A 27,605-nucleotide genomic window follows, 5' to 3' on the forward strand; every position below is an offset into this window, starting at 1 on the left:
TTCTGTTGCTGTCCCTGGGTTCTTTTCCCGTCCATTTTGTTTCCAAATCAAGACTTGATAATTTCTTAAAGTAGCAACATCTTCTTTTGTGGTTGTTTTATTCTTTTTTTATTTTTATGGAAATATTATTTTACTGGCACAGTTGCATGAGACAGTTTAGGAACAGAAAATATCAATTTTTTTTATATCTGTAGATTTTGTTTGTTGGATCTCATAAAATGTGAGAGACGTTAGCATTGCTATACTGCCCCCACTCCCAAAAGGAGGGGTCACGGGGGAGGGGTGGGAATTGATTACGGAGCAATCGGTGGCTCAGCTAGCATATGGTCCTGCTCTGCTACTCCTACTCCCAGCCGCTCTCTTGAATCCTGTCCTGTTACATAGATGTCTCAATTGTCAGGTAAGTAGACCTAATTTCTATAGCTATGCAAGAATCTGAATGGTATGGGTACAAGTGAGTTGTGTACATTAGTACTTTCAGATCTGCCATCAGACATAAAATTCTTCAAGTTATCTTTCGAAGTATTCATACTGGTCAACTAGGGGAGAAAGTTGAGTCTCTTCTTATGTAGGAATATTTTTGTCCTCCTCCCATAATCCCTCTGCCGTGTCTCCAGGCCTAAAACTATCAGTGAGTTACATATTCAGGACTATTTAAATATATGCTTTTGTGTGAGGAAGCACAGCCTTGAAGGAATAATTGCAAAGTCACTATGTGTTCGTTGGCCTGTGATATACCAGGAGCCTGAACATTTGAATATAAATCTCTGCATGTTAATTATGTTTTTAAAAATGGATTTTTATGGTCTGATCATTTGCAGGTTTTAAATGACTTGTGCTGTATTAAAATAAATTTGTCAATTAATTGTTTTGTGTCTCAAATGTGGGGAGCTCATTCTGTAACAGACACCATATTCTACTGCCCAGAGTGACTCATTCAGAGCTTGTTTAATTCCCTGGAGAAGGATTGGCCTTGAAAAACCATATCCATATGGTGTGATATGAGGAGCACTAGGGATGGTGATGCACTACCGGCCTGACACCACTGGAGACCAGGACTTTGAAGGCTCTTTTCAGCAGGGAACAGGTGGAAAATAATGCATCAGTAAGAGATGTGGAACCACAGGCATTAAAACCAGCAATCCAAAATAGCCTGGTTCGGTGACCTATTTCTTTTAAAAAGTTATCCTTGTTCATGGAACAGAGATAGATAATGGACTTTGATTTCCAGTGCCCGTAGAGTTCAGTAGATTTAAACACTTCAAGTTAACACTTAGGATTTGGGACAGCTAAAACATATTGAACAAGGCTACAGATTGTTTCATATGGAATGATAAAAAATGAGTTAGTGTGCTATTGTTTGCTTAACACCTATTGGTATGCCAGCTATCTTACATTCCATTGGCATAGCGCCTTATGAGATAGATGTTGTTATGTCCAGTTTGCAGATGAGGAACCTGAGGTTCAAAGAACCTAAGTAAGTTGCCCCTATTTTCACAGCTAGCAAATACAGCAAGCTGGATTTGGATCCAGAGTTATGTGACTCAGAAACCTACATGGCATTTCACTATACTGAACTTTCCTCCTGACTTGTAAGGAGTAATAATACTTGCTTCAGGGGTATTTTGAAGACCCAGTAAGACAAAATATCTTAAATGTTCTTTGTTAGTGCTAGAACACTTTTGTAGAAAAAAAGCAACATTATCACAAGCAGAAGACAATGTGTTACAGTGTCTCCACGTGACTTGCCACCCTTTCAAATACATCCGGATGTTCTGCAGTTTCCACCTTTGTCCTTGACTTTCTGCCAAGCGAGAGTACTTTGCTTCCTGGGTAGATAGTCTGTGAACTAGGCTGCTGGTCCTTCCTGTGTGCCCAGTGCTGCTTTTGGGAGTGTGACTTCCTTGGCCTGTAGCGGAGAGGAGGTGGCAGAGATTCGTGTTGCGTCCAGAGAGACAGATGCACTAGAGTACCAGAGTTCTTTTAGTCTTAATAGATAACCATGGCTATTTCCAGCTGTAATTTATTATAATTGTTTCTCCTTTCCCATTTTTTACAGAAAAAGAGCTGATATATTGTGCGAGGGACATCAGTCATTTCTTAATGCAAGACATCGCCTTCCTGTCTGGTAAGCAAACTTTCTCATGTATGTAGTGCAGATAAATGTGTGAATTTATCCACAGAGTTTGTTGGCCATGTATGATATAGTTCTTTTTCTCTGTGCATATGCACACATTTAAGAAGCATTATTTGATTTTATTTTAATTCTTTGTATTTTAGGGAAGGGTCTACAGGGTATTCAGGGTCTCACTACTAGATCAGACTTGTAGTGATCTGCCTGTTTACAGCCTCTCAAGTGCTGGGATTATAGGCGTGCGCCACCACGCCCTGGCTCAAATGCTGTCTCAGTGTGCCCCAGGAGCGGAGCCAGCAAGGCAAGCCCAGGGATCAAATCCCCAGCCCCTGTGCCTGCTTGCAGGTGCTTTAATCCACTGAGCTATTTGGCCGGCCCAAGAAGCATTATTTTAATAAACTTTAATTTATTGCATATCTAGTTGCCAAACAAAGGGACTATTAGTAGAATATTTGTAGAATATTTAGAGGTTTTAAGGATGTTTAAATATGTAATTAAGACCAACCTTACCACTTTGGGGCATGTATCATTCAGACAAGTGTTCAGATGCCTGTGAAGGAGGAATAAGGCCATCTCCTAGGTAGGTGCAGGCTGGGAGAGATGATAGCAGTCTGGGTAGCTTACTTGACATTTGCCTTTTCTTCCCCTTTGTATCTTTGATTACTCAAAGGTTTACTGCAAATGTTAGCCAGTCACTGGAATTGTGCAGCTTGTATTTACTTTTGTTGTTACAATTTCAATTATGAATGATAAAGAAACTTAATTCTCTCAAATACATATATGTGCTTATGTGAGTTTTGAATAGTGTGGTAAAATACACAAAATAAATATTATGTACTCAAACTATGCACTAATAAAAATCATAAAACAAGTTAAGAAATTTACCACTCCAACCATTTTTTAAGAGCATAGTTCAGCGGGATTAAGTATATTCGCGTTTTTGTGTAGCCATTACCACTTTACATCCTCAGAATGCTTTTAATCTTTCAAAATTGAAACTGTACCTGAATAGTGAACTCCCCCTTCTGTTTTTTTCCTCCTTTTACTCCTTGGAAATGGCCATGTTCTTTCTGTCTCAGTGAATTTAATGATTCTAGATACCCAACACAAGTGGAATCACATAGTATTTGTCATTTTGTGAGCAGGTTATTTCACTTAGCGTACTGTCCTCACATTTCATCCACATTCTTTCATGTGCCAGATTATTTCTTCCTTTCTAAGGCCAAATGATATTCCATTATGTGTATATACTACATATTGTTTATTCATTCCTCTATTGATAGACAACAGTACTTGGATTGCTTCTGCCTTTGGTTTGTTATGAATAATGGCAATAAATAACTATATACATATATATTTACAAATAGAACTATATATAAATTTGTTTATTTATTTATTTAGTGGTATAGAGGATTGAACTCAGAACCTTGTGCTTGCCAGGCAGGCACTTATGCCACTGAGCTATATCCCCAGCCTTCATGAATGTACATTTTAGAGACATAATTAGGGTAAACCATCCCACCCCTTTTGCTCCTTGTCAGAGTCTTGGCAAAATTTTGTTTAAAAAAAGCAAATTCTTTGTAAGTATTAGGGTAATTTGAATGATACTACTAAACATGTTTATAATAAAGTGAAAAAAGAAAAAATTACCATTGTATGTAATATCACTTTTATGTAAATGAGTACCTCTTGTGTGTTGAAAATATGGGAAACTAACATTTCCTTTAAATATTTCTTTCTCCTGAAGTGACATCCTCCTGCTCGATTTACTAAACAAACATTTACTTTACAGGTGATCCTAACTGTACAGTTCAGTCTGGCCTCTGCTTTTTAATGATAATTAGTTGTAAGTGTGAATTAGTGGGCACTTAATTAATGGGTCTTTACATTTTTTAAATAAAGGACAAAAATGTGTTACATAGTATTCTTTCCTTATCTGCAGTTTGGCTCTATGAAGTTTCATTCACCCTTGATCAAGTATGGTCTCAAAATATTGAAGAGAAAATTCTAGAAACAATTCATGTTTTTAATATTATGGCCCTTCTGAGTGATGCGAGGAAATTTACTGTCGGACTCTGTGCAACCTAGGATGTGAATCATCCTTTCCTGCAGCATATGATTGCTGTATAAATGACCAGACTCTTCATTACTCAGTAACTGTCTTAGTCACCAGGTTGACTGACATGGTATCACAATACTTGGGTTCACATAACTCTTATGTTTCTTAATAAGTGCCTTAAAGAGCAAAAATAGTGATGCACAGCCTAATGCTGCAGCTCAGAGATACAGTGCTTGCCCAGCCTGTAATGGTCCTGGGTTCCATTCACTGCACTGCCAAAAAGACATCATGTTGCAGAGGAGCCATCAGGGCACAGAGCATGGGAGGATAGATTAACTCTGATACGGTATGCAACCCTGCAGGGCATATAGGGAAAAAAATTGCACTGGATTAAATACTGTCTTTGGTTTCGGGCCACTGAGGATCTTGGAATGTATGCCTCCAGGATAAGTGTGGGCTACCCTTCTGTCTTAGGAAAGTTAGTGGTATGTTAGGTTCTCTTTTAAAATTGGCAAGTTTCTCCTGGGCACTTGCTTATCGTGCAAGAGGCCCTAAATCCGCAACAACAACACAAAACAAAACAATACCTGCACACAATAATACAAAACACCAGAAGACACTGATAATCTTGGGGGGTGGGAGTGCTGGGGATGAAACTCACGGTCTCATGGGTGCTGGCAAGTGCTTCAGCCCTGGCCTTCAGTGTTCTCTAAACTACATTCTGAACTGAACCATCCTTATGCTTCCTGCTCTGATGCAGAGGCTTTGCAGTTTCCCTGATGCCCTCTTTCTCCTTGTTTTTGCATTGCTTTTAGTGTATTTGTACTTTTATATTTAAAGTGTATTTTCCTGTAGGCAGCATATGGTTGAGTCCTGCTTTTTTTTTAAATCCAGTTTGATGATCTCTAACTTCTAAATGTAATGTTGAGATTATTTAAATTTAATGTAATTAATCATATGGTTAGTATTAAAGCTACCATGTTGGTGTTTGTTTTCTCTTTCTGTCATTTGATCTTGCATTTTTTCCATTTCTGTCTTCTTTTGCATTGTTTCTATCATTCCATTTTAACTCCTTTGCACTTGTCACATTTTTATTATACATTGAATGTAAAAACCTTCATACAGTCACGTAAATTCAGCCAAATAAGAAATACAACTAAATCTATTAAAAATTTCTATTAGTAAGCTCCATTAAAGACCACCCTGCAACTTTTTTCCCAAACTAAATTTCACACTGCATTCAGCAGGTAACATTGTGGAGCGCCTGCTCTGTGCACAGGTATGGGGCACGCTGCCTAAACACGAGTGTAGCTCACCTCTGTACTTTGGGGGCTTTCAGCCATGTGTCCCATCTTCCAGGCTGGGTAAAGCTACAGGGCTAGGTGGGGGGACAGGTGGCAAGATGCTAATTTACCTCAAAATGAAAGATCAGGATGATTACTGATTAAGAATTCCTGTAACACTCATCCCTTTTCTTTCTTTCTGTTTTTTTTGTTGTTGTTGTTGTTTTGTTTTTTTGTATTTTAATACAGGGTCTCATTACGTAGATCATACTCGTAGTGATCCTCCTGTTTTCAGTCTCCCAGTGCTGGGATTACAGGCGCGCGCCACCACGCCCAGTGTCAATCCCCATTTTAGCACCTAAAGGGCATGACCAGCATGGCACACTGGGGATAAAACCCTGGCCACTGCACTCTGCCTAAGCAGGCACTTTAGTCCACTGAGCTATCTGGCCAGTCCACTCATCCCTTTTCTAGAGCACTGTGGACATGAGCTCAGGGCACCTTCACCTACTACCCCTGGATATGTGCTTCCTCCGGGTGGGGGTCACACAGCTGGTTAAGGTACGGCTGGATGCAAGCCCTCAAGCCCTCCAGCATCACAGCGCAAGGGCCTGGGAGGTGGGACTGGCAGCTGCCTTACTTTCCTCTCCCACCTGTACTGCGAGCCTCATCCAGGTTGCACTTTGAATTTGAGCCCATACAGAATGTGGGGTCTTTCTGTGTGTTGAACTAAAATCCTTCTACCGCTGCTGTTATCATTTCTTCTGTTGTTTCTTTCACTAATATATTAGCTCCTCACTCACTTCCTATAGATCATACCATGTAGCTTTTCATGCTCATCATGACTTTATCAGGCTAATTTTTATCCAGTTTTCTACTTGTCAGGCTGATGATCAGTCATTTAGAATTTAGCAACGTGGTTATTTCCCAGGTTCCCTTGGCTGTCCAACTTGGGTGGCCAACCGTCTCTTCAGCTATGCTTATTATACATATTTCATGCAATCTGCCAGTGTTTAAAGTGCTAGGAGCTCTGTGCTATTTTGGTTTATGTGGAGATCCTCACTCTTAAAGAAACTTCATTGATTCCAAACCGTCTTTAAATCTGAAATATTCTTCCTTATGCTGTTGTCATGTACATTAACTTGGTTGGTTTTGTTCTCCTCTTTTAGGGGGCCGGGGAAAGGACAATGCCTGGCTTATTACATTTCCAGAAAACTGTAACTTCAGATGTATACCAGAAGAAGTAATAGCAAAAGTGCTTACTTATCTGACATCTATTGTAAGGTATAGTATTTCATTACATAGTTTCAATTTGCTTTTTATTAAATGTCCATTTGAATGTTGTAACTGAATAATGGCCTAGTGTAGCTATTATTATTAGCTAATTAAGTATAAGAATATTATTGAGATCAAGTATGAACAGATATTAGCATTAGAATTTTTATGTTGAAGACAAACTTTTTCAAGGAAGCATTTTCCAATTGCTAGAACTGAGGAATAAGAAAACAGAAATCTAGGGTGGTGACAATTGAAGAGTCTTATGAACAAAAAAATCAACTCTTAGAAGAGTGCTTTATAGTATAGTCACTGAAGCTGAAAGGTGATCTTTTTAGGGCAAATAAAAGTTACATTATCTGTTAAACTTATTTTCCTCAAGAAACAGACCAGAAATACAAAAATGTATTTCATAGCATTTTTCTGAATGAATGGTTCACTAACTTTTGATGGATTGCCATGAAGTTAAATCTGATGCCATGAAGGACCGCACTGCCTTTGGGTTTTCCCATGCCCAAGATTTCAATAATCTAACTCCATTTTAGCGACCTATGTTCATTACATCATCCCTTTCCTATTTAAAGATTGCAGGAGTGTTGAAAAAGAAAAATCTAAGTAGAGAGTAGAGGAATGGAGAATTAAATTGGTGTTTTAAGATAGCATTTATAATACTAAATCTGTCTTTGAATATCAAATGAGAATGAAGTATTCAAAAATAAAGACATATATAGCAGATTTCGGTTATTACTAACAGAACATTGTTGATTCTCCTTATCTTACAGGCAAAATGAATCTGACTCCCAGTTTACCCTTATTCTGGATCGAAGATTGGATACGTGGTCATCTCTCAAAATCTCTCTTCAGAAAATCTCAGTGAGTCCTTATGCACTGTGCAGAAATTACTTAGTTTTGTCTTAATTTATACTTTCTGTTTGGGCAGCATGGATTATTTCGATACTGATGGGGATAGTAAAAGCCTGAGGTAATAGGAAGGGAAAACAGGAAGAAGAATTTGTATAGTAGAGTATGGCAGGGGCCAGAGAGATGGCTCAGTGACATAAGCACCTGCCTGGCAAGTACAAGTTTCCAAGTTCAATCCCTGTTACCACAAAGGAAAAAAAACGAAAACAAAAACAATGAAAATGAGCACGGTGAAAAAATCCCATAATGCCAAACTGAATGTGAAAGAATGACTAGTTAGTGGTTTGGGTTATCAATGAGCAAAGCCCCATGGTTCTGTATGTCTTTTTAGAGAAAGGCGAGTTTTTACAGGAATTTAAAAAATGGAAATAGCTGTGTTGTATCCTCATTTTTATGGAAAAAGGCATAAAGATGAACATTTGAAATAATAGTAAGTAACCCTGCCACTCACAAATAAGCATATTTTAACACTTTGGCTGGTGTACATCTTTCTAGACTTGTTTATTTCCTTGGAAAAGGTAAGGAAGTGAGTCACCTATGAAAAGATGTGTCTCCCACACTGGAACCTTGTTCTCTAGCTGACAGGGACAGGGACAGGGACAGGAGGCAGTAGACAGGAGACAGGAGAAACGAACAGTGCTCCTACAAACAGTAACAGGAGAAATACAACTGTGTCCACAGTCAAGATGGCTTTCTACATTATCAGGCTGTCAGGATGCAGTCACCTTGTAAGATACAGTCATGGGTGGTTCACCCCTATAATCCCAGTGCTCTGGGAGGCTGAGGCACGAAGATCTCATGTTCTAGCCCATCTTGGGTAATTTAGTGACCTAGCAAAACCCTATCTCCAAACTGAAAAATGAAAGAAAGGCTCAGGGACATAGCTCAGCACACAGGCCCTGGGTTCAATTTTCCAATAATCCCTTCCCTCCCCAAATGAGGGTGATAAAGAGCTCGCAGACTCCTGAGTTGATAAGATTGGAATTGTCTGTGGAAGTTTCATGTGGCCCACTCCTTTTATCAGACCAGAGTTTCTGGGAAGCAATATTTCTTTTTCTTTAAGATTCCCACATCATCAACCACTTGCAATATTTTTCCTTGTACGTAATATTTTTTGTTTCAATCACAGTTTTCTTATATCAGAAAACTGAGCAATATGTGATCCAGTAGGGAGTTTTTAAAAAACTGATACATAAATCCTAAATATTGTACATATTTATGGGGTACCACATGATATTTGGATACCTGTGCACTCATATATATATATGAGTCAGGGTAAACATACCTATCTCTTCAAAGATTTATCATTTATTTGCAGCAAAAACACTCAAAATATTTTCTGGTAGTCTTTTCATTCATTTTGTATTTATTGGGGCATGTTTGCGGTCCATAATGATTACATTTATTGTGGAAGTTTGTATGTGCACATACCAAATCTTCATTCTTGTTTTTTCCCTTTCCATCTCTCCCTGTTCCTTCCAACTCTGATTCCCCTGCCCATTTGTAACAACTTTATTTCCACTTTGTCTTCAATTCTATTTGTTTAATCCACTTATCCTTCCATCCCTTTCCCGATCTTCATCTCTTCTTCCCCTTGTCATTCTACAAAAGATCTCCCTGCTTCCTATTATCAATCTTTTATTTCACCCTTCGTCTATATTTTGAAGTAGACAGTACATTGTTGTTACTTGCAGCCACTCTGTCCTGCAATAGCATACCACAGTTCCCTGCTCCTATCATCAGAAAGTACCTGCCCCGAACATTAGCATTCACATGGTAAAATCAATGAGATCATAATTCATCTCCAGCGTGAACTTCGCATCTTGGGTATTAGCAAAGTGGTTTTTCTTATTTATTTGTTTTATAAAAGTGCTGAATCATAAACAACAGAGAGAAGAGAATAGTATATCCAAAAAAGGTACAAAGCCAAAATAGAAAAATTTTATTTGTATATTTTTGTGTTTTCCAAAGTGTTTGCATTTACTTAGTGTTTCTTACTCCCTGCTTAAATAATAGAGGCAAGTATCAGTATAATTGCCTCATAGATGATGAAATTAAATTGATATATGCATTGCAGAAAGATTATGTGGTAACAAAACGTGGAATAGTTAAGAAACCAAAAGAGCTGGAGGAAAAATTGGAATTTCATAAACTCCTATTGATACCTTGACTAGCTACTATTTCTATGATTTTCCCATTGACTTCTGGGTATGTAACTAAATTCAGTACTTTTCAGGAAAAGGTAGCATTTCTTTGGAGTGAGTAGATTTGTCTTTCATAGATAACTGGACCCTAATATTGGAGCTAAATAAAATAAAAGCTATTTCCCTTATGGCTTCTTAGGTTGGTCTTTGGGTTTGTTGAATACATTTTGTTCCACACCTATAATCATCACTTTCATACTAAATATAGAATATCTGACAAAATATTCTTTGCTGCCTAGTTTTTTTACTTTTGGGCAACACTGCCTGGCTTGATTAAATTAATTAATTTTCATTGTCTGACCAATCAGTGAAGAGTTTGAAGCACAAGGTGTTTTCTTTTCTTTTCTCTCAAAATGATGGTGCTGGTCAAGAGTAGGGAATTTTCATGACCTGTAACTGGCTATCAATTGTTTAGCTATGTGTCTTTTGAACATCTTAACTGTCTGGTTTTTTACATAATTTCTATACACATGCTCAGCAGCATATGAACTATATATCAAGCATTGGTACCTGTTGGCTACTAAAATACAGGCAAATACTGGACATGAGCTAATGTCAAGAGCAAAAGTTGGCACTCAGAGTTTCTGGTGAAGGGCACCACGTGTAGACAGGTAACTGTAGTGTATTTTTTTAAATCATTGTCTATGAAATAATCATGTTATTTAATAGTTTTCTGTATTTTAGGGAAGGGTATATAGGGTGTTCAGAGTCTCACTACCAGATCAGACGTAGTGATTTGCCTCTTTACAATCTCCCAAGAGCTGGGATTACAGGCACTTGCCACCGCCCAGTTTCATTTGCCATCTCAGCGTGCCCGGGGGCGGGGGGCGGGGCGGGCACGGCAGGCCCATGGATGAACCCCTGGCCCCTGCGCCTGCTTGCAAGCGCTTTAACCTGCTGAGCTATTTTGCTGGCCCTAAATAACTTCAATGTAATTTAATTTGAAGATCTGAATTTAGGATTCGAAAATGAGTGAAAGCAGTTAGGTTATACTGCAAAATTGATGACAGGGCATATTCTAAAAACCATTATTGATTTGACTTATAATAATTGTACAAACTAACGGGACACCCTGTTTTGATTTATATATACATTGTGTAGTGATCAAATCAGGGTAATTAGCATACCTCTCACCTTAATCGTTTATTTCTTTGCAGTGGGACTATTCAGAATTTTCTCTTCAAGCTATTTTGAGAAAGAGTTGATTTGGGAAAAGATCCTGTCCATCTTAGAAAGTCCATGCATTCTTTCTAGGTCATTACCCAGACAAAATTTCACAAACATTTTCTAATCTTAAACCCAGCCTAGAATTTAATAAAAAGTAACGGCATGCAGAATTGAAATGAAAGTCGCAGACGTGGCTAGGACAGGAGGCAGAGCAACCAGTTAGTGCTACCTTCACAAAGATTCTTAGCATTCCACCTTAAAAATCCAGTTGCGCAGAGGAGAACGGACTGCTTGGGGGAGAGGGGACTTATCCTTCCTCCACTCTCAGGACCAGCCCAATATTCCGGGCAGTCCAGTGCAAGCTAACCCACAAGGTTCAGTCAGGCTAAGTAATTGGGAGAACGTGTCAGCTGCAAATGACAATGAGCAGCAGGGAAGGATCAGTCAGCTGACTAATCAGGGATAGTGGATTTTTTTTTTCAGCGTTGCCACGGTGGTGATGGAAGCGGCCACGGTAGCTTTGTTTGATAGAGATTTCTGGCTGCCGTTTTTTAAAATCCTCCCCAAGAAGCAGTTCATATTTCATCAATGTTATATTGACAATTGGAGAAGAAGAGTGTAATTGTGTATAGGCGAGATGGCAGAAGCAAATCCCCCGAGAGGCAAGATGAGGTTCAGAAGGAATGCGGTAAGGGCTCTGTCTGCAGTCCTGGGAAGCCTGTTCCCAAGTTCAAGTGCAGGGATGCTGCAGCAGGGTGCTGTGGCACGAACTGCTGAGTGGGGCTTTTCAGGACAGAGGAGAGGATGGAGTCTTGGGTTTGCATGGGTTGCGTTGATGTGATTACTGTGCTACCGGCCATAGGGCAATTTAAGGAAGTGGAGGAGGGAGAGTTTCATTTCAAAATGGAAATCTCATCAAGTTTATGAAAGAGCATTGTTAATCACGTCATTTGCTTAAGGATACATTGACCGCTTTGAATCATTGGGTAGCAGAGATTTAAATCATGACTTGAAATAATATCTAACCAAAGAATTTACCCTTTCTTTTCCCATGGTTCAGAATACTATGATATCATGGATAGGGTTGGCAGAGATTTCATCAGCACTTGGGAAGGCAGCTCTCCTTGGTATTACTGTACAAGTGAAAAAATGTGAAAGTCTATAATTATTTGAAATCTTTATGACCTCAATTCTTGGTCAGACATATGCCTGAAAGATGCAAAATTTCAGCCTGTTGACAACTTTTTTATTCTAAGGGAAAGGAAAGTGACTCACTTTTTAACATAGAGTAGAATTTAGAAATCTCTCCTCTTAGATACATTTCAAACAGTCTTCTACCAAATTGTTCCTGTCACTTAACTGTTTTATATATTGTTACTCAGAAAAATCTCTAATGTGACGTTTTAGATGTATTTTGAGAAACGCTGAAATGACACTAGCTATTTGAGCAGCAAACTTAACATCAATAAGCTTTTAAATGCCACTTTTTTCTTTCAAAACTTAAGATGCTAATGATGTTACAGTTTCATAAAACCTTGTTCATCATAAAAAGATTGAGATATCATACACCAAAAAGTTAGCTTAAAATTGGCCATAGCACAAAGTTACTTTTTAAGTCAAAATAAGATGAGGAAAGTAAGAATTTCATTGTTGTTAAATGATGGGGTACATCAATGGGCGAATAAATCATTTATTTTCTAATAAAACAACATAGAAATAATTTCTAAAATTATAGTTAAGATACAGCTCTTTATTTGGACAAATTATATATTGAACTCTACACATGATTTTGTATTATGACAATAACTTTAGACACTTAGCAGAAAACATGTTGTATAAAAATGGCTGTGTATGTGTTTTGTAGGTAACAGACTTGAAATTTCAATAAGTGCATAATCCATTTATGTATATGAGTGTTTTCTCAGTGCTAAAGTTAGTTTCATATATACACATTAATAGCCACACACACAAGAAAAATACACAGAAACTCATTGAGTAGACCTATCTAGTACTATGCTATCTGAAACAGATTACAGTGATAATTATGGAAGGGAAACTGGACTGAAGGAACTGAATATCTAGTAGAAAAAGTTGGAATATACTCATAAACAGCTGTTTCTAAAAACTTGCAGCTGGTAGTGAAGTCCTTATGCAGGAGGAGATGACATTCATTTGGATCTTAAATAAAAATATATATATTTCTTTTACATTTTCTATGTCTTTTCTCATAATTTGCTTTAAGTGGTCCCTAGGATGAGAAGTGTTGAAATGAGATAGATTAGACTATTTCCAAAGTCAGAGGTATGCTGGCATGTAAAGTTGCTTTGTTTACATGGATAAAACTGCACTGGAGTATACAATTTGAACTCTAGCTAGAGACTAAAAGGATCCACTTTCAAGGATCTCTGGAGTTAAGCTGATCACAGAGGCTATGATAGGTCCAAAAAGATTGTCCAGTGGAATTTAAAGTCCCCACAGGGGACTGAACTGGTTGCTTAGTAGAAATTACAAGGACTGTAGCTGAATGAAAGGAAGAGATGAAAAGAAAAAGATACACAACAAAAATGTGAAACCAAGAGGAACAAGTATTGTTTAGGACTGTCATGCTTTGGGGGTCACTTGGCAAGTTGCTTGGCAACATGTGAAGTAACTCAGACTTTCTGTACCATCAGGATATGGGGAGAGAGTGTGGAAGTGGTTCATGCCATTGAAAACTGTTCTCTACAGCAGCACCACATTCTGAAGAGATGCTTCAGACCATTTCAAAGTCAATCATATATTAACGTCTCAGTGTTATACTCTGTCACAAAAGTAAATCCTAATGATTTCCTTTCAGTAGGCTCCACAATACTAAACTGTTTCCCACAACTTACATGGAATGTTTTTATTGGGCCCATTTTATAGAGTCAAGGCCAAGTTATTGCTACATGGCAAACAGTAAATCTGGATATGCACTCAGTGTGTGAAGTGAAAGTGTCTTGAAAGAGCTTGCTGTTAGGATCCAGATAGATCCTTGTTTGTGGACTGCACTTCAATTTGCTCATCTGTAAAAAGGGAGTAATACTACCTTTACTATCAGTATTTGACAATCCTAGAATGCATATAAGGGATTTCAGGCAATGGTCGTTCTTATCATTGCTGCTCTTCTTCACCATTGAGGTTAAAAAAGAGAAGCTGTAGGGATAAAAATTGCATTTGTAGTTAGTTAACAATATTTTATGTTCCATAAGGCTCTTCATACACTGTAAAAGAAATAACTAGAATTACTGAAACCTATGGATAGGTTCCAACACAAAGGAGTATTTATCAAGATTGCTTTCTGGACTTTAATATTGTAACAGTGTATCAGGTTTATATCTGTTGTGGTTGTTTTTACTGTTGTGACTGCTGAGAGGCCAGCTACCTGGGCAGTGAGGCAGGTAGATTGAGTAAGAATGGGGAAATGTTTTCTGTAGAAGCGAAAGATAATAGGAAGCTTGTTTTGTGGCTGCTTCCTTGAAGAGCCAGTAAGATCTGCTGCAGAAGGCTGGGCTGGGGACATGTGCAGGGATTGGACACAAGGCTCTGGGCCCTATGATGATGGGAGCATATTCCATTTTAGAGAACTGCCTTAAGCAGTCACATGTTGCAAGCCAAAAAAACCCTGTTTTTCTTCTTTTTTTGGAAAGAATAAAAATCCCCACAAAATAAAACAAGATTGACCCTTGAGCACATCCCTTTGCTTTTTGACAAAAGCTTAAAAAATGATTTCTGTTTTTAGAATCTGGAGTTTGATTTAGGGATGAGGAAATAGAAATTGTGCTTCTTCATGTTTATATAACCATAGAGATTAGAAATTCTTAAAGAAGCATACCAAAATATTTAGAAATGTGGTATTCTCAAACCAAAGAAGGAAAGCTGAATGATCTTGAGCTACATTTGCTTTGATAATGTGTGCTTCTGAAATAATGTGCTGTTGGATTGTTCATTCAAATGTTACCTTTCAAATTGATGGTGTGGAAATTTTACTGCTACAAATATCTGTATGCCAATGTTAACATGCATGAACTAACTTTGAATCCACTTGCTTTGTCAGGTTAAACATTTTTAAGAATGCTCTGTCCTATCCAGATCCTCATAGGACTGTGAGAAACACAGACAGGGGCCTAAATCCATTATTCAGATTGAGATAGGTCCCTGTTTAGATGTAGGAAACATTTGTATTTAGAGGTTACAAGTTGGAAGCTCACAGATGTGTTTGTTTCCACCATCTAATATTTTAACAAACTTTTACTTTGTTCCCTATTCTTAAGAGAATATGGGTTTCAGATAAAAATTTGGGTTTCTGGCCTCTCTTGAGAAACCACTACCAGGGAGTGGCAGACCACTTTCCACATTCCAATGTGTAGCTGGGGCTGATTAGCAAGCGCTCCACTTTCCTGTTCTCTGTGGTTAGTCCTCACTACTTCTTGTTGGTCTTCACCACGCAGCCATCAGCCTTTACTGCCACCTCTGTGAGGCTGTGCTAAGTTAAAATCTGCCAGCCTCATGTTTACACTAATAGCATGAACATTCAGAGTGGTCGCCTTTGCTTTAGGTTGCAGCTCAGAATTTTAATGTTGAACTCAATCCTTCTATCATCCCATTATTATACTTTGCAAAGTTCTGTTGAAGAGTCTGCTTTTGCAGTCAGGCGGACCTGGGCTTTAATTCTGGCTTTCACAAGGTAGAAAATGTTGAAAAATTACTTACCCTCACTAAACTTTAGTGTGATGTTTTTCTATTGCTGCCATAACAGAATACTAGAAGCTTACTGGATTTAGTCTATTAAATCAACATAGTGATGGTGAAGGTACTAAAAGGCAAAAGTCCAAGATGGGTCTCATAGGGATAAAGTCAAGATATCAGCCAGGTGTGCTGGCAGCAACTGGGAAGTGAAGCAGGATGATCACCATGAATTGCAGGCAAGCCTGAGTTACACAGCGAGACACTATTACAGAAACTAGCCAACCAACCATCAAACAAGCAAACAAGAAGCCAGCCAGGTTTGCTAGCACATGCCTACAATCCCTGTTATTCAAGAGGATGGGCATGAGGAGCCACAGAGTTAGTGCCTTGGGCAACATAGTGAGAGACCTTGTCTCAAACAAAACAAAAGTCAGCTGGCTGTGTTGCTTCTGGAGGTTCTAGAGGAGAGTCTTATTTTTCTTGTCGTGTTCAGTGTCTGGATGTTCTTCATTTCCTTTGGTTTATTAAGCTCTATGACTCAGACCTCTGGTGCTGCTGTGATAAGGCTTCTGCCTTTCTTGCTTCCTTCTGTTTACGGTGCTGGGGCTAGAACCTAGAACCTTTTCTGTGTGAGCCAAGTACTGTTCTGCTGAGTTACACCCCAAACTTTATTCTTTTGTTAATAAGGATCCTTGTGGTTGCATTGTTCTCACCAGGTATCAATGGTCTGATAATTAAGGATAGTCTCCTTTCAGGATCCTCAACCACTTTTATAAAGTTCCTTTTACCATGGAAAGTAACATATCAGCAGGTTCTGAGGACATGGACATCTTGAGGAATGATTACAAAAACAGAACCTGTTGTTTATAAATACTTCATAGCATTCTAAGAATACTTCAACTGTAGTACTCAAAATAAACATTCAACAAATAAAGACACCCTCAACCCTGTGCTACTATGTGATCTCCTTTCCCTACATTAAGGCTTTGAGACGTCAGATAGGTATCACCTGTATCCTGATTGTTTTTTTTTTCCTTGAGGAAAGCTGTGCAATCAGTCATTCATATTAGTAAATGCACTTTTACTGGTTTACTGTAAACTTTATTATTATTATTATTATTATTATTTTAACTTGTGGTACCGGGGATTGAACTTGGTTCAATCCTTGCACTTGACAGGCAAGTGCTTATGCCACTGAGCTATATCCCTGGCCCCTAGGTTGTACACACACTTTTAATACTATAGTTTGACAAGTACCTGTTAAAGTTTGGGATGGAAGGATCAAGTGTATCAGATTCATTTGTGAACGTGAAGAGTAGCTACAATATAGCAGGTCTGAATCGTGTAATTTATTTTTCTAAAACAACTGACAAATTAAAACTATTATTCGAGTGTCACCAAATTTGTTAGTAGCTGCATAACTATGACCCCCAAATGGCTAATAAATTTTGAGAGTAGCTATTAGGTTAACAGCATATCTAGAAAGATAATTCTAAAATTGTTTCATAATGAAGAACATTTTAAAAGTAATTATACAGGCACGAAATGAAGTTTTCGTACTTTGATAATACATTGTCTTTAAAAATGCTGACCTCTGTGGGCTTATTGTGATGAGTAAATCAAGAAACATTATGAAGAAATTAAGGAAAAGAATGGATGCTAGAATAACCAGAAGGCTTTACTGCAGAGTGATCTGATTAGAATGCAGAAAGATCTGTAGTAGGAATTTATATCACTGTCAGTGTTTGAAATAAGCCACTTTATCTAATCGAGTAATGAATGATTTAGTGAACATTCACCATAAAAATCTCTGAGTATGAATAGCTAAAAATTCTCTACCCTTGCCTATTATCTCTTCTCAATTATTTCTATGGACAGTGATTTTGTTTCTCATTCTTGTTTTGTTCCCTAATATGTGATCAGCTGTCCATGTATCTAGATGTTGGAACAGCCTGGTGGTCCTAGGAATGGCAGGTTAGAGACCAGGGCATCACCTCAGGCACACAATTGCCCCATAACCCTCTCTGTTACCATTGCTTCCTCTCATCCCTTTCTGCCCCCACATGATTGTGGAGGTAGGGAAATATCCTGGGCTTGAAGCTTGTCAACCCTACAGCCTTGCTTCTAGAGAAGTCCTGAATGACAGTTCCAGATATTATGAAATTCAGGAAAGTCAGAGAGAAAAAAATAATGAAATCTAGAATCACTGAAAGTATAAATAATTGTGCTGTACAATTTGGCAAAAGTATGGTGCCTTCAAGGTAGCCAAGTATGATAAGTATACTGGTAATTTATACAGGAGAAAGGAAGACTTAACTCAGTCAAAGTAAATGAACTAGAAACAGAATCAGTGATCTCATCCTAAAAATAAACCAAGCGTTCCCACCAGTCTCTGTAAACTTTTCTTGCTAAGTAAATCGTCAACTTTTACTGCTTTGAGGCCCAAAAATCCATGATTACCTTTTAAAAAAACTACCTTTTTCTTTTCTTTCTTTTTTTTTTTTTTTTTGCAGAACCGGGGATTGAACTCAGGTCCTTGCGCTTGCCAGGGAAGCGCTTATTCCACTGAGCCATTTCCCCGGCCCCAAAAACTACCTTCCTGATGATTTTAGAGGGAACAAAGTACTTTTATATTCATTATTTCTTTTAATTCTTGAAACAATTGTGGAAAATATGTACCATGGTCAACATAAAATGCATTACACATTGTATACATATTTAATGGTGGGGTATACATATATATTATCTTTAGAACCCTGTCATCTTCCTTCCATTTTTGAGACATGTTGATCTGAAATAATCTTTAAAATTTTTAATAAAATTTATCTATCTATTTATTTGTTTATTTGGTACAGGATCTTGTTACACACCTTGGACTTGTAGTGATCCTCCTGTCTCAGCTTCCCCAGTGCTGGGGTCACAGACATGCAACACCATGCCTGATTTCAATGGCCGACACGATGCACCTGGGGTTCTGGGGCCAAGATAGCATGCGGTACCGGGGATCAAACCCGGACTCTTCCACTTGCCAGGCAGGTGCTTAGACCATTGAGCTATCTCCCCAGCCCCTTTGTGAAATAATCTTTCTCCAGTAGCAGGAGCTCAGATTATCAGTGGCTCTGGACTGATAGCTTCAAAATTTCCTTCCTCAACACTAGACTGAAGAAATCCTAGGCTGCATTATATTCCTGCTTACTTCAAATTTTCATCCTAACACTAGTAATCGCAACTAAAGATTGTGCATTGGAAGGAGGGGGTCATGCAGGAAGATAGCTGTCTCATTTGGAATAATGTTTAGAATAATAAAAGGGGGACTTTGGGGCCGGCAAGATGGCTCAGTAGAATATGCGCTTGCCTGGCAAGCGCAAGGGTCTGAGTTCAATTTCCGGTTCCGCAAAGAAAAAAAAAGGGGGGGTTGTGGGTGACTTGACTTCTCAAAGGAAGGGAGAAGTTAACAGACATGACTGCTTGGGAGAATTGTGTGTAGACAGCCATTATCATATGAGTCTTTTTATAATCATTGTTTAATTTATTGATTTAATTTGGTGCTTTTTTCATTGACTTGTGACTTACTCAGTTCTCATTGCCACATAATAGTTTATGATTTTTGTCAGCATCTCAAATTGAATTTTATTGTCATTATTTGTGAATGTTTATTTTTCCAAGAGTTTAGCTCTTATATATCAGTGAAAGTTATTCTTTCTTTTAATAGATCTTCCTTTTTACTTTTAATTCCACAGCAAAATTGAGCAGGAAGGACAGAAAATCCTCATAAGTGACTTGTCCTCAAAATAGATTGTTAATATTTGTTTTCTAGCTTCATTCAGTTGCTAGTATGCAGCATTCCTTAAATATGAGCATATTTGAATACCTTTTGATGTACTTTTTATCATGCTTTAATCTCCCCTCCTTGTGGTAGATGCATTTGTACTCCTAGTGTAGACTTTTTCTTTCTTTATTCATACATAGAGCTATCTAATGACTGTCATCTGTCATCTGGTCCTTGAAACCCTACACTTCTGTGATGGGGAATCAGGATCTTGCTTCCCTCCTTAAAATATGTTCACCTCTGTTCCCCATCTTCGTGAGAGTTGTACAGTTCACCTGGTTACTCAGGTCTCAGATCCTGAGATTGGTTTGTGTTCCTACTTTCTCATCAACATTATTCAATCATAGTATCTTCCTGATTATACCCCTAAATTCTAACCTTCTTCTAACTGTGCTCTAATTTAGAATCTCTGATTTGCATTATTGTATGAGTATCTTCTACCAGCCTTAGTTCATCTGTCTACTTCTGCTGTTGTTCCAATCCAGTCTTTATTATTATTTTTTCTAATCCAGTCTTTATAAACTGCATCTATGAGAGGGTGGAGGTTGTAGCTCAGTGGTAGAGTGCTTGCCTGGGGCACCGGATTTGACCCTCAACAATATAAGTACATGTAAAAAAATACAAATCTGACCATAGTATTCTGTGGCTCAGGACCTCCTAGACATTTCCTTCACCTCTAGAAAAAAAATCATCTTTCTTGATGTGACTAGTGCTTATCTTTTCACAATATCTTCTCACTTTGTCACCAACATCATTTAGGTCTAGATTTCATGCCTAGGACCTCTTTAAGAAGGGAGAGCTTTGTGATTAAGAGCAAAGATTTAGCTACATATCACAGTTTCACTAGTTCTTGTAAATTATACTTCAACTGAATCTCACTTTATTTGTAAAAGGGGGTACTCTAACTCCTCTATTATGAAGAGAAATTATGATAATGTTGGCAAAATACTTAACAGAATAGACACTATGTGATGATTTATTACTAATGTTATAACACCATGCCATACCCACTCCTCACAAATGTCTTCTTTGTCTGTCTGGAGAATTTTTTCGTATAAATCTTTTTGACTGTCTACAGTATGCCAGCATTGTTCTAGAACCCAGAGAGGAAGTGAGGATCTAGAATGACATTCTGATCTAGTAAATTTGTTTGCTATTTAAGACCATTTTGACCATGGTAGGTCTAGTATGCTATGTATTACCAATTCTTTTGCACAGTATTATACTTCATTTATCTTGTTTTACTTATCAACTTACCATACTTTAGAGTTAATGATTATTAATGAACTCTTGCTATGGGATTTTTTTTTGCGTGTTGAGTAGGGACTTGCTTTCATTAATTTGTGTAACTTCAGTTCCTAGCAGTACTTGATAATCTTTCATTTAACTACATGTAAGGGACACATAAAAGATGTTCAGTGAATGCTTTTGCATGAAAATAAAATTATGATTCCATAATATAATTTTTTATCATTGCTTAGTAGAATTAGCAGTATTTTGGTTCTGTGAGGCTTTCAGGGCTGACCTAGGAACCCACCTCCAAATGCTACTTACTTGCATGGGCAATAAATGAGTTTGAGTTCAAGTATGGTGTGATAGTGGTTTTCAAACAGGCCCATAGACAGGACAGACTAGAGAGATTAACCATATGGCCAACTGATTTTCAATAAAAGGTAACAAGAACATATATAAGAGGAAAGAGCCTCTTCAGTTGAATGATTGCTAGGAAAACTAGCTGTACCTATGAAAACAAATGAAATTTGTGTCCCACCTCTCACCATATATATCAATTAATTTAGAATGGATCAAGGAACTAAATGTAAAACCAAAAGCTATGAAACTATTAGAAGAAAACAGAGGAAACATTTATGACATTGGTATAGGCAAACAAAATGTTGTGGCTGTAACCTCAAAAACACAGGCAAAAAAGGGAAAAAAATTAGACAAATGACATTATATCAAACCAAAAATCTTTGTGCAAAGGAAACAATGAACAAAGATATGAGTCAATCTAAAGAGTGGGATGGAAATCTGCTATTGCGTTTTCCTCTTGCATGCTATTCATCTGACAAGGGGTAAATATCCTGAATATTGAAAAAATCTCAGTGGCAAAAACATGTCAGTGCAATTAAAAATAGGGACATGATCCAAATAGATATTTCTTCAAGAATATACTCAAATGGCCAGGTATGGTGGTTCATACCTGTAATCCCAAGACTCAGGAGGTTGAAACAGGAGGATCACCACAAATTCAAGGCCAGCATGAGATACATACTGCATTTAAGGCCAGTCTGAAGTACATATCATGACCTTGTCTCAAAATAAGCAAACAAACACAACAACAAAAAAGATACACAAATATGTAACATATGAAAAAGGCTCAATATCAGTAATTATGAGGGAAATGCAAGATCAAAGCCACAATAAAATATAAACTCATCCCAACTGAAGTGAGTATTATCTAAAAGATTAAAAAGGCACAAATTCTGGCATAGATATAAAGAAAGGGGAATTCTTACACTCTTATTCATTTGATGTGAATAAAAATTAGTATACCCACTTCAGAAAATATTATGATGTTCCATGATATTTTGGGCTGGGGATATAGCTCAGCGGTCTAAGTGCCTGCCTGGCAAGACCAAGGATACAGGTTCGATCCCTGGTACTGCATACTATGTGGGCCCTGAAACCCTGAGCACACTGTGCTGGCCATGAAACTGGGTGGGGTGGTTCATGCCTGTAATCCCAAAGCTGGGGAGGCTGAGACAGGAGGACCATACAAGTCTGAACTGCATAGCAAGACCCTGTACCAAATAAATAAATAAATAAAACATATCTGAAAATCAAACTACCATCTGATCCAACAGTTCACCTACTGCATGTATATTTAAAGTAACTGAAATGATTACAACAGAGGCCTACATGCCTATGTTTATTGCAGCACTATGGGTGATAGCTATGATGTGGAACCAACCATACTTAGTGCAAGAAAACCTCATGCCAGGAGCACTGCAAGATCTGACTGGATAACCTTATGTTATTTTAATTTCTATTACCATGATTTTATATTTTATCAATATTTTTTCTTTTTCTTTTTTTTCTATACTGGGGATCAAACTCAGGACCTTTGGCTTGCCAGGCAGGCACTTAGGCCACAGCTATATTCCCAGCCCAATATCTTTTTTCGAAGTTTTGGCCTTTTCGGGGCTTTTATGACTTTACAGTTTGCTTCTTTCAGTTAATGTACTTGTTTCTATGTGCTCATCTAAGTGTTTTGCCAATTTTCTTTCTTTCTCCTTGTAGGCTTCTTTCCCTGGGAACTTGCACTTGATTTTGGTTTTACGGCCTACCAGTTTTCTTCAACGAACTTTCACAGATATTGGATTTCGATTTAGTCAGGAGGATTTCATGCTCAAGTTACCTGTAAGAGTACTTTATATAAATATTCCATTCCTTGAATTCTCATGAAAACTACCATGCTGTTTGTTTTACATGTGGCCACATAGTATTAAAAAGAAAATGAAATAAAATTTGCCTTCCAGAACTACAAATGGAAATACCCAAAAGCCTTCTGCTTATGCTGATAAAAAGGAATAGCTCAAGCAGTTGATAACAAAAAAATTCTTTTAACAATACATATGTTTTATATGTATGTATGTATGTATGTATGTATATATATGTGTATGAGTGTGTGTGTGTGTGTGTGTGTGTGTGTGTGTGTGTGTATACAATCAGGAAGTTTTATTTTTACTAAAAATGAGTGTGTGTTTTATGTATTTGAAGTCCCATTAACTCCCATCCTGAGCTTGTGCAAAGTACCATGTTCTTTATTTTTGAAAATATATTTTTATATGCTTTTGTTCTGATGAATAGAGTACTAGGAAATCCTGATACTTTTGGAAAGATCAGTCTCTCCTGATGCACTGTAACTAAGGACATAAAGTCCTTTTACTTTTGTGAGTATTGCTTTCGTTCACGAGCTGATCCATGAACAATGGAAACTCTTAGGTGAAAGAGAATTAGGTGCTTTTATGTCTAAGGAGGTCAATGTTACCTTCCCGAAAAGCATTGTAGGAATAAAAACTGTTTTCACCTGAAGAAGGTAACACATGCATGCAGGGATTATATAGGAGAGAACTGTTAGAACCTCAATACAAGATAACTTTCTGGGAAATGTATGTTAAAGTTCATTTTACCGTTTAATGGAGGGATGTCATGAAGGACAGTTAACAGTATCTTTCTTGCTTATTTATATAGGTTGTTATGCTGAGCTCAGTTAGTGATTTGCTGACATACATTGATGACAAGCAGTTAACCCCTGAGTTAGGCGGCACCTTGCAGTACTGCCACAGTGAATGGATCATCTTCAGAAATGTATGTTGCTTTTGCCCTTACTGTAGAGCCTATAGTTTGTATTAGCCTTTATATCTAGTTCTAGCAAAGTTTCCTATTTGGGAAAAACAGATTTTTGGGACTCCTACTTTTGAAATACATACATAATTCTACCTCTTGATTTTCTTCCATAGGAATTATCTAGATGAAACGTCTCTGAGGATGGCCACTGAAGGAGAGGCCTAAGGAATAAGGCCCATCCCTTCCTGTGGCTTTGTAGAAACAAATGGTTGGGATTCAGTCCTCAGAATCTCTGAGATTGAGCTATGTGACCTTGGAAATATACCCAACCTCTCAAAATTGTAGCTTTGCCACTTATAAAATGGGAAAAAGAATACCTCCCCACATAGGGATCTTGAGAAGCCTAATGAGTTAACTAAGGCAAAATGTCTGGCTTGGCACCTGGCATACAGCAAACCCTCAATAAGTGCAAGTAATGTCATTGATCTCTTTGGCCTGGTGATGTTCCTGAGGCAATGGGTTTGTAGCACAGTCCTTCTGTTTTAGAAGTTTACAAATAGACGAGGGAGGGTCCTGTGCCTTCCCAGCAAGAGTCTGTGGTTTAAGTATCTTGGCTTTGAATTCCAGAGACATGGGAACTGTTCTAAAGGAAATAAGGAAGTTTCATTAAATCAAGTTTGCATTTCATCATCCCTATTTGTCATCCATCAGTTCATTTAACAGTTCATTCAACAGTTCATTTATTCATTCACATGAAGGCATAATGTCAAAATTAGCACTACTGTATCTAGCCCTTAGTAATCTATAAACCTTAAAATAAAGAGCAGATGCCTTGAATTGCTTGGTAAACTGGTGATTCATATGATGACTACATTTTGTCCATTTTTCTGTGAGAAATAATTGGACTTAACTTGCCATTTTAGAGCTATAGAACCTTAGGGGTGACAAGTTTAGATCTTCAGCAGTACTTGCCATGAATTGCTGAGAAAACTTGGTCCCCTATTTCCTCATTATGTAGTTTGCAATTCTCATGCTTTTCACAAACAATTTCAAATACATATAAAATAGTTTCACTACCCTTACTCTCTTTCAGGAGTAAATTTGTTATGAACCAATTTTGCCCATTGAACAGTTGGATAAAAGAAGGGAAATACTGTGATTTTCAACAGCACTGAATGAATTATTCACTACATGTGACATGTAGTTATCAAGTCTTTTGTTTTCGTTCTTTTTTTGTTGGTTTTATTTTATTTGCTGGGAACAGAACCCAGGGCCTTGTGGATGGTAGGTAAACACTCTACCTCTACACTATATTTCCAGCCCCAAAGAAATAGTTGTCATTAGTTTCAAGGAAAAAATTCCAGAGAGTTATAAGACTGACACTCAAAGAAACCTTTAACTATGCTTTTAGTTTCATAAAGGCTTATGTGCAGAGTTAGAGCTGGTTGCTAAATTAATACCAAATTTCCTAGCAGAAGAGAATTCATAGCATGTGTGTATGTTTACGGCTATACCCAAATACAAAGAAATATAGTGACTGATAACATGGTAGAATTTCCATAAAATAATCACTGGCTTTTTATTTACAGGCTATAGAAAATTTTGCCCTCACAGTAAAAGAAATGGCTCAGATGTTACAGTCCTTTGGAACAGAACTGGCTGAAACAGAACTCCCAGAAGATATTCCTGCAATTGAAGAAATTCTGGCACTTCGTGCCAAAAGGTATCAACTACTGAAGGTAGGTCTGGCAGGGTGAGCAGACAAAAGTTTTGCATGGTGTTCTTTTTTTCTAAAACATTGTTTGGTATGTTCTTTTCACGCTGATTGCTCTCCATAGAAAGATAAAAGATATGCTTACATTATATAAAACTATAAAATATAATACTTTACCTGAGAAGAATATACCAACTATGTTGAATCTAAGGGTGCCTTTTTAATATGGAGCATTACCTCCTGGCATCATTTATTTAAAAGTAGACTATCACAGAAATGCTTCAGAATAAGCGATCTACTGCCATCTCTCTTTAAATCAAGTATTTTTTTTTTCCTTTGTGAAAAGTCCCTCTCATTTAGAAAAAAAGGGTAGGAGCCAAGAGTTGGACAGATGCTCTGTTCTAACCCCCACTGCAGGTCCATCATGAAATAGGAGGAGGTCAGCTTTCTCATCACTCTGTTGCTGTGAATTAGTGTTATAACCCAGGCTAACATTGTCCAGTGGGTTACAGGCGCTATTTTCTGTGGAGTTCTAATACTTCATGCATTCCTTTTTTATTTCTTCTCTTCTTTTTTATTTTTGTTTGTCTCTTGTACTGGGGACTGAATCCTCGGATACACTACCACTCACCTGTATCTGTAGTCAGTCCTTTCTATTTTTTTTTTTTTTTGAGACAGGCTCTCACTAAATTGCCAGGGCTCGTCTCAATATTGTGTGCTTGACATTTTCTGTGGCACACCAGGTGTAGGAAATTGATTTTGTTCTTCTACTCAATTCTGCCTGGAGTGTTCAATTGTGAAAGACTTGGAGGCATAATTCTGATAATGAGCAAGTATTTTTAGGGTCACTTTCCTCTGAAAGTAGAAAAACAATCTCAACAAGAACCAGGCATTCAAATATCACTCCTCTCCTTCATATAGTAATAGATGTATTGGGTGTGCTGGCACATTCCAGCTCTATGTAGAAGTGACATGTTTCAGTTAGGAAGAATAGAGAAGGTATGAATGTTTGAATCACAACCTAAGAGCCAAACTGTGTCCAAGCAAAGAAAGCTCTGTTTCTCACAAGCTGTGATGTTGGACAGTCTGCTTTTCCTGCTGGGTTCAGCTTCCTTCCTGGTTCATTGAGGCTGATGATGCTTGAATCTCTTGTGTATGTTTGTAATGAAGGTGAAATGAGGTATAATATGCAAGGAATATACGAAGTGTTTGTCACATAGTTGGTACTTTACAAGTCTTAGGTGGTTCTATTTTTTTTGTAGTGCTAGGGATAGAACCCAGGGTTTCAAACATACTAAGTAGACACCCCACCAGTAAGTGACACCCCCAAGCCCTTATGCCCACCTTTTAGGGAACTTAAGGAAGTCTTACATTAATTGTAGATGTCTAACATTTATGTTTTTAGCTTACTCCAAGAACACAGCCTTCCTAGCGAGAACTTAAGAATTAAACATGACAGGGGCAAAGCCATACATTTATAAGCACAAGATGGTTAAGGCAATGATCCTGAGAATCTTCAACAGGTTTTTGAAACTAGCAGTTAATTGGTAGGATTCTCACCCTGACTAACCATTTCATTATTGAGAAACAGATATAAATCAGACAGTTTCAAAACCAATTAATAGGATAGTTTCAAAAATTAATACATTGCATATTGTTTATGCAATGTATAAACCTAATAGCTGTGAAATAAACAACTGTACTGAAGATAGCAATGTGTAATACTAGGGTCATTCTTGGAATGCCTGTCTTTCTGGTCTTCTAAATGCATACTGCTTCTAATGTCATATCAATTACTGCTATACTCTCTCTCAAGTAAATGTTTGTTTGTAAAAAAGGGATAATAAATGAAAACAAGGGACAAGAAAAATGTCATGAGACTGTCCTGCTATAATACTGTATATGGTTAGATTTCTAATTTCTCTGTAAAAATATATAATTATTTATTCCAATTTTTAA

General features: G+C 37.6%; 1 protein-coding gene across 3 annotated transcripts in view; it reads left to right on the forward strand.

Annotated features, from left to right (window-relative positions):
- Positions 1–2,088: 2,088 nt before the first annotated feature.
- Mcf2 (MCF.2 cell line derived transforming sequence) overlaps positions 2,089–27,605 on the forward strand; it is a 65,574-nt gene continuing 40,057 nt past the window's right edge. For 2 of the 3 annotated variants that reach the window (XM_004639340.2, XM_023699088.1), the window contains exons 1-6: positions 2,104–2,128; positions 6,646–6,760; positions 7,534–7,624; positions 22,883–23,002; positions 23,837–23,953; positions 25,522–25,671. In XM_004639340.2, coding sequence (XP_004639397.1) covers positions 2,104–2,128; positions 6,646–6,760; positions 7,534–7,624; positions 22,883–23,002; positions 23,837–23,953; positions 25,522–25,671 — 618 coding nt within the window. Of the gene's footprint in view, positions 2,129–6,645; positions 6,761–7,533; positions 7,625–22,882; positions 23,003–23,836; positions 23,954–25,521; positions 25,672–27,605 lie in introns of all 3 variants that reach the window. The other variant, XM_023699089.1, reaches the window with a different exon arrangement.

Source organism: Octodon degus, unplaced genomic scaffold (assembly GCF_000260255.1).
Source record: "Octodon degus isolate 3935 unplaced genomic scaffold, OctDeg1.0 scaffold00110, whole genome shotgun sequence".
Lineage (NCBI taxonomy): Eukaryota > Metazoa > Chordata > Mammalia > Rodentia > Octodontidae > Octodon > Octodon degus.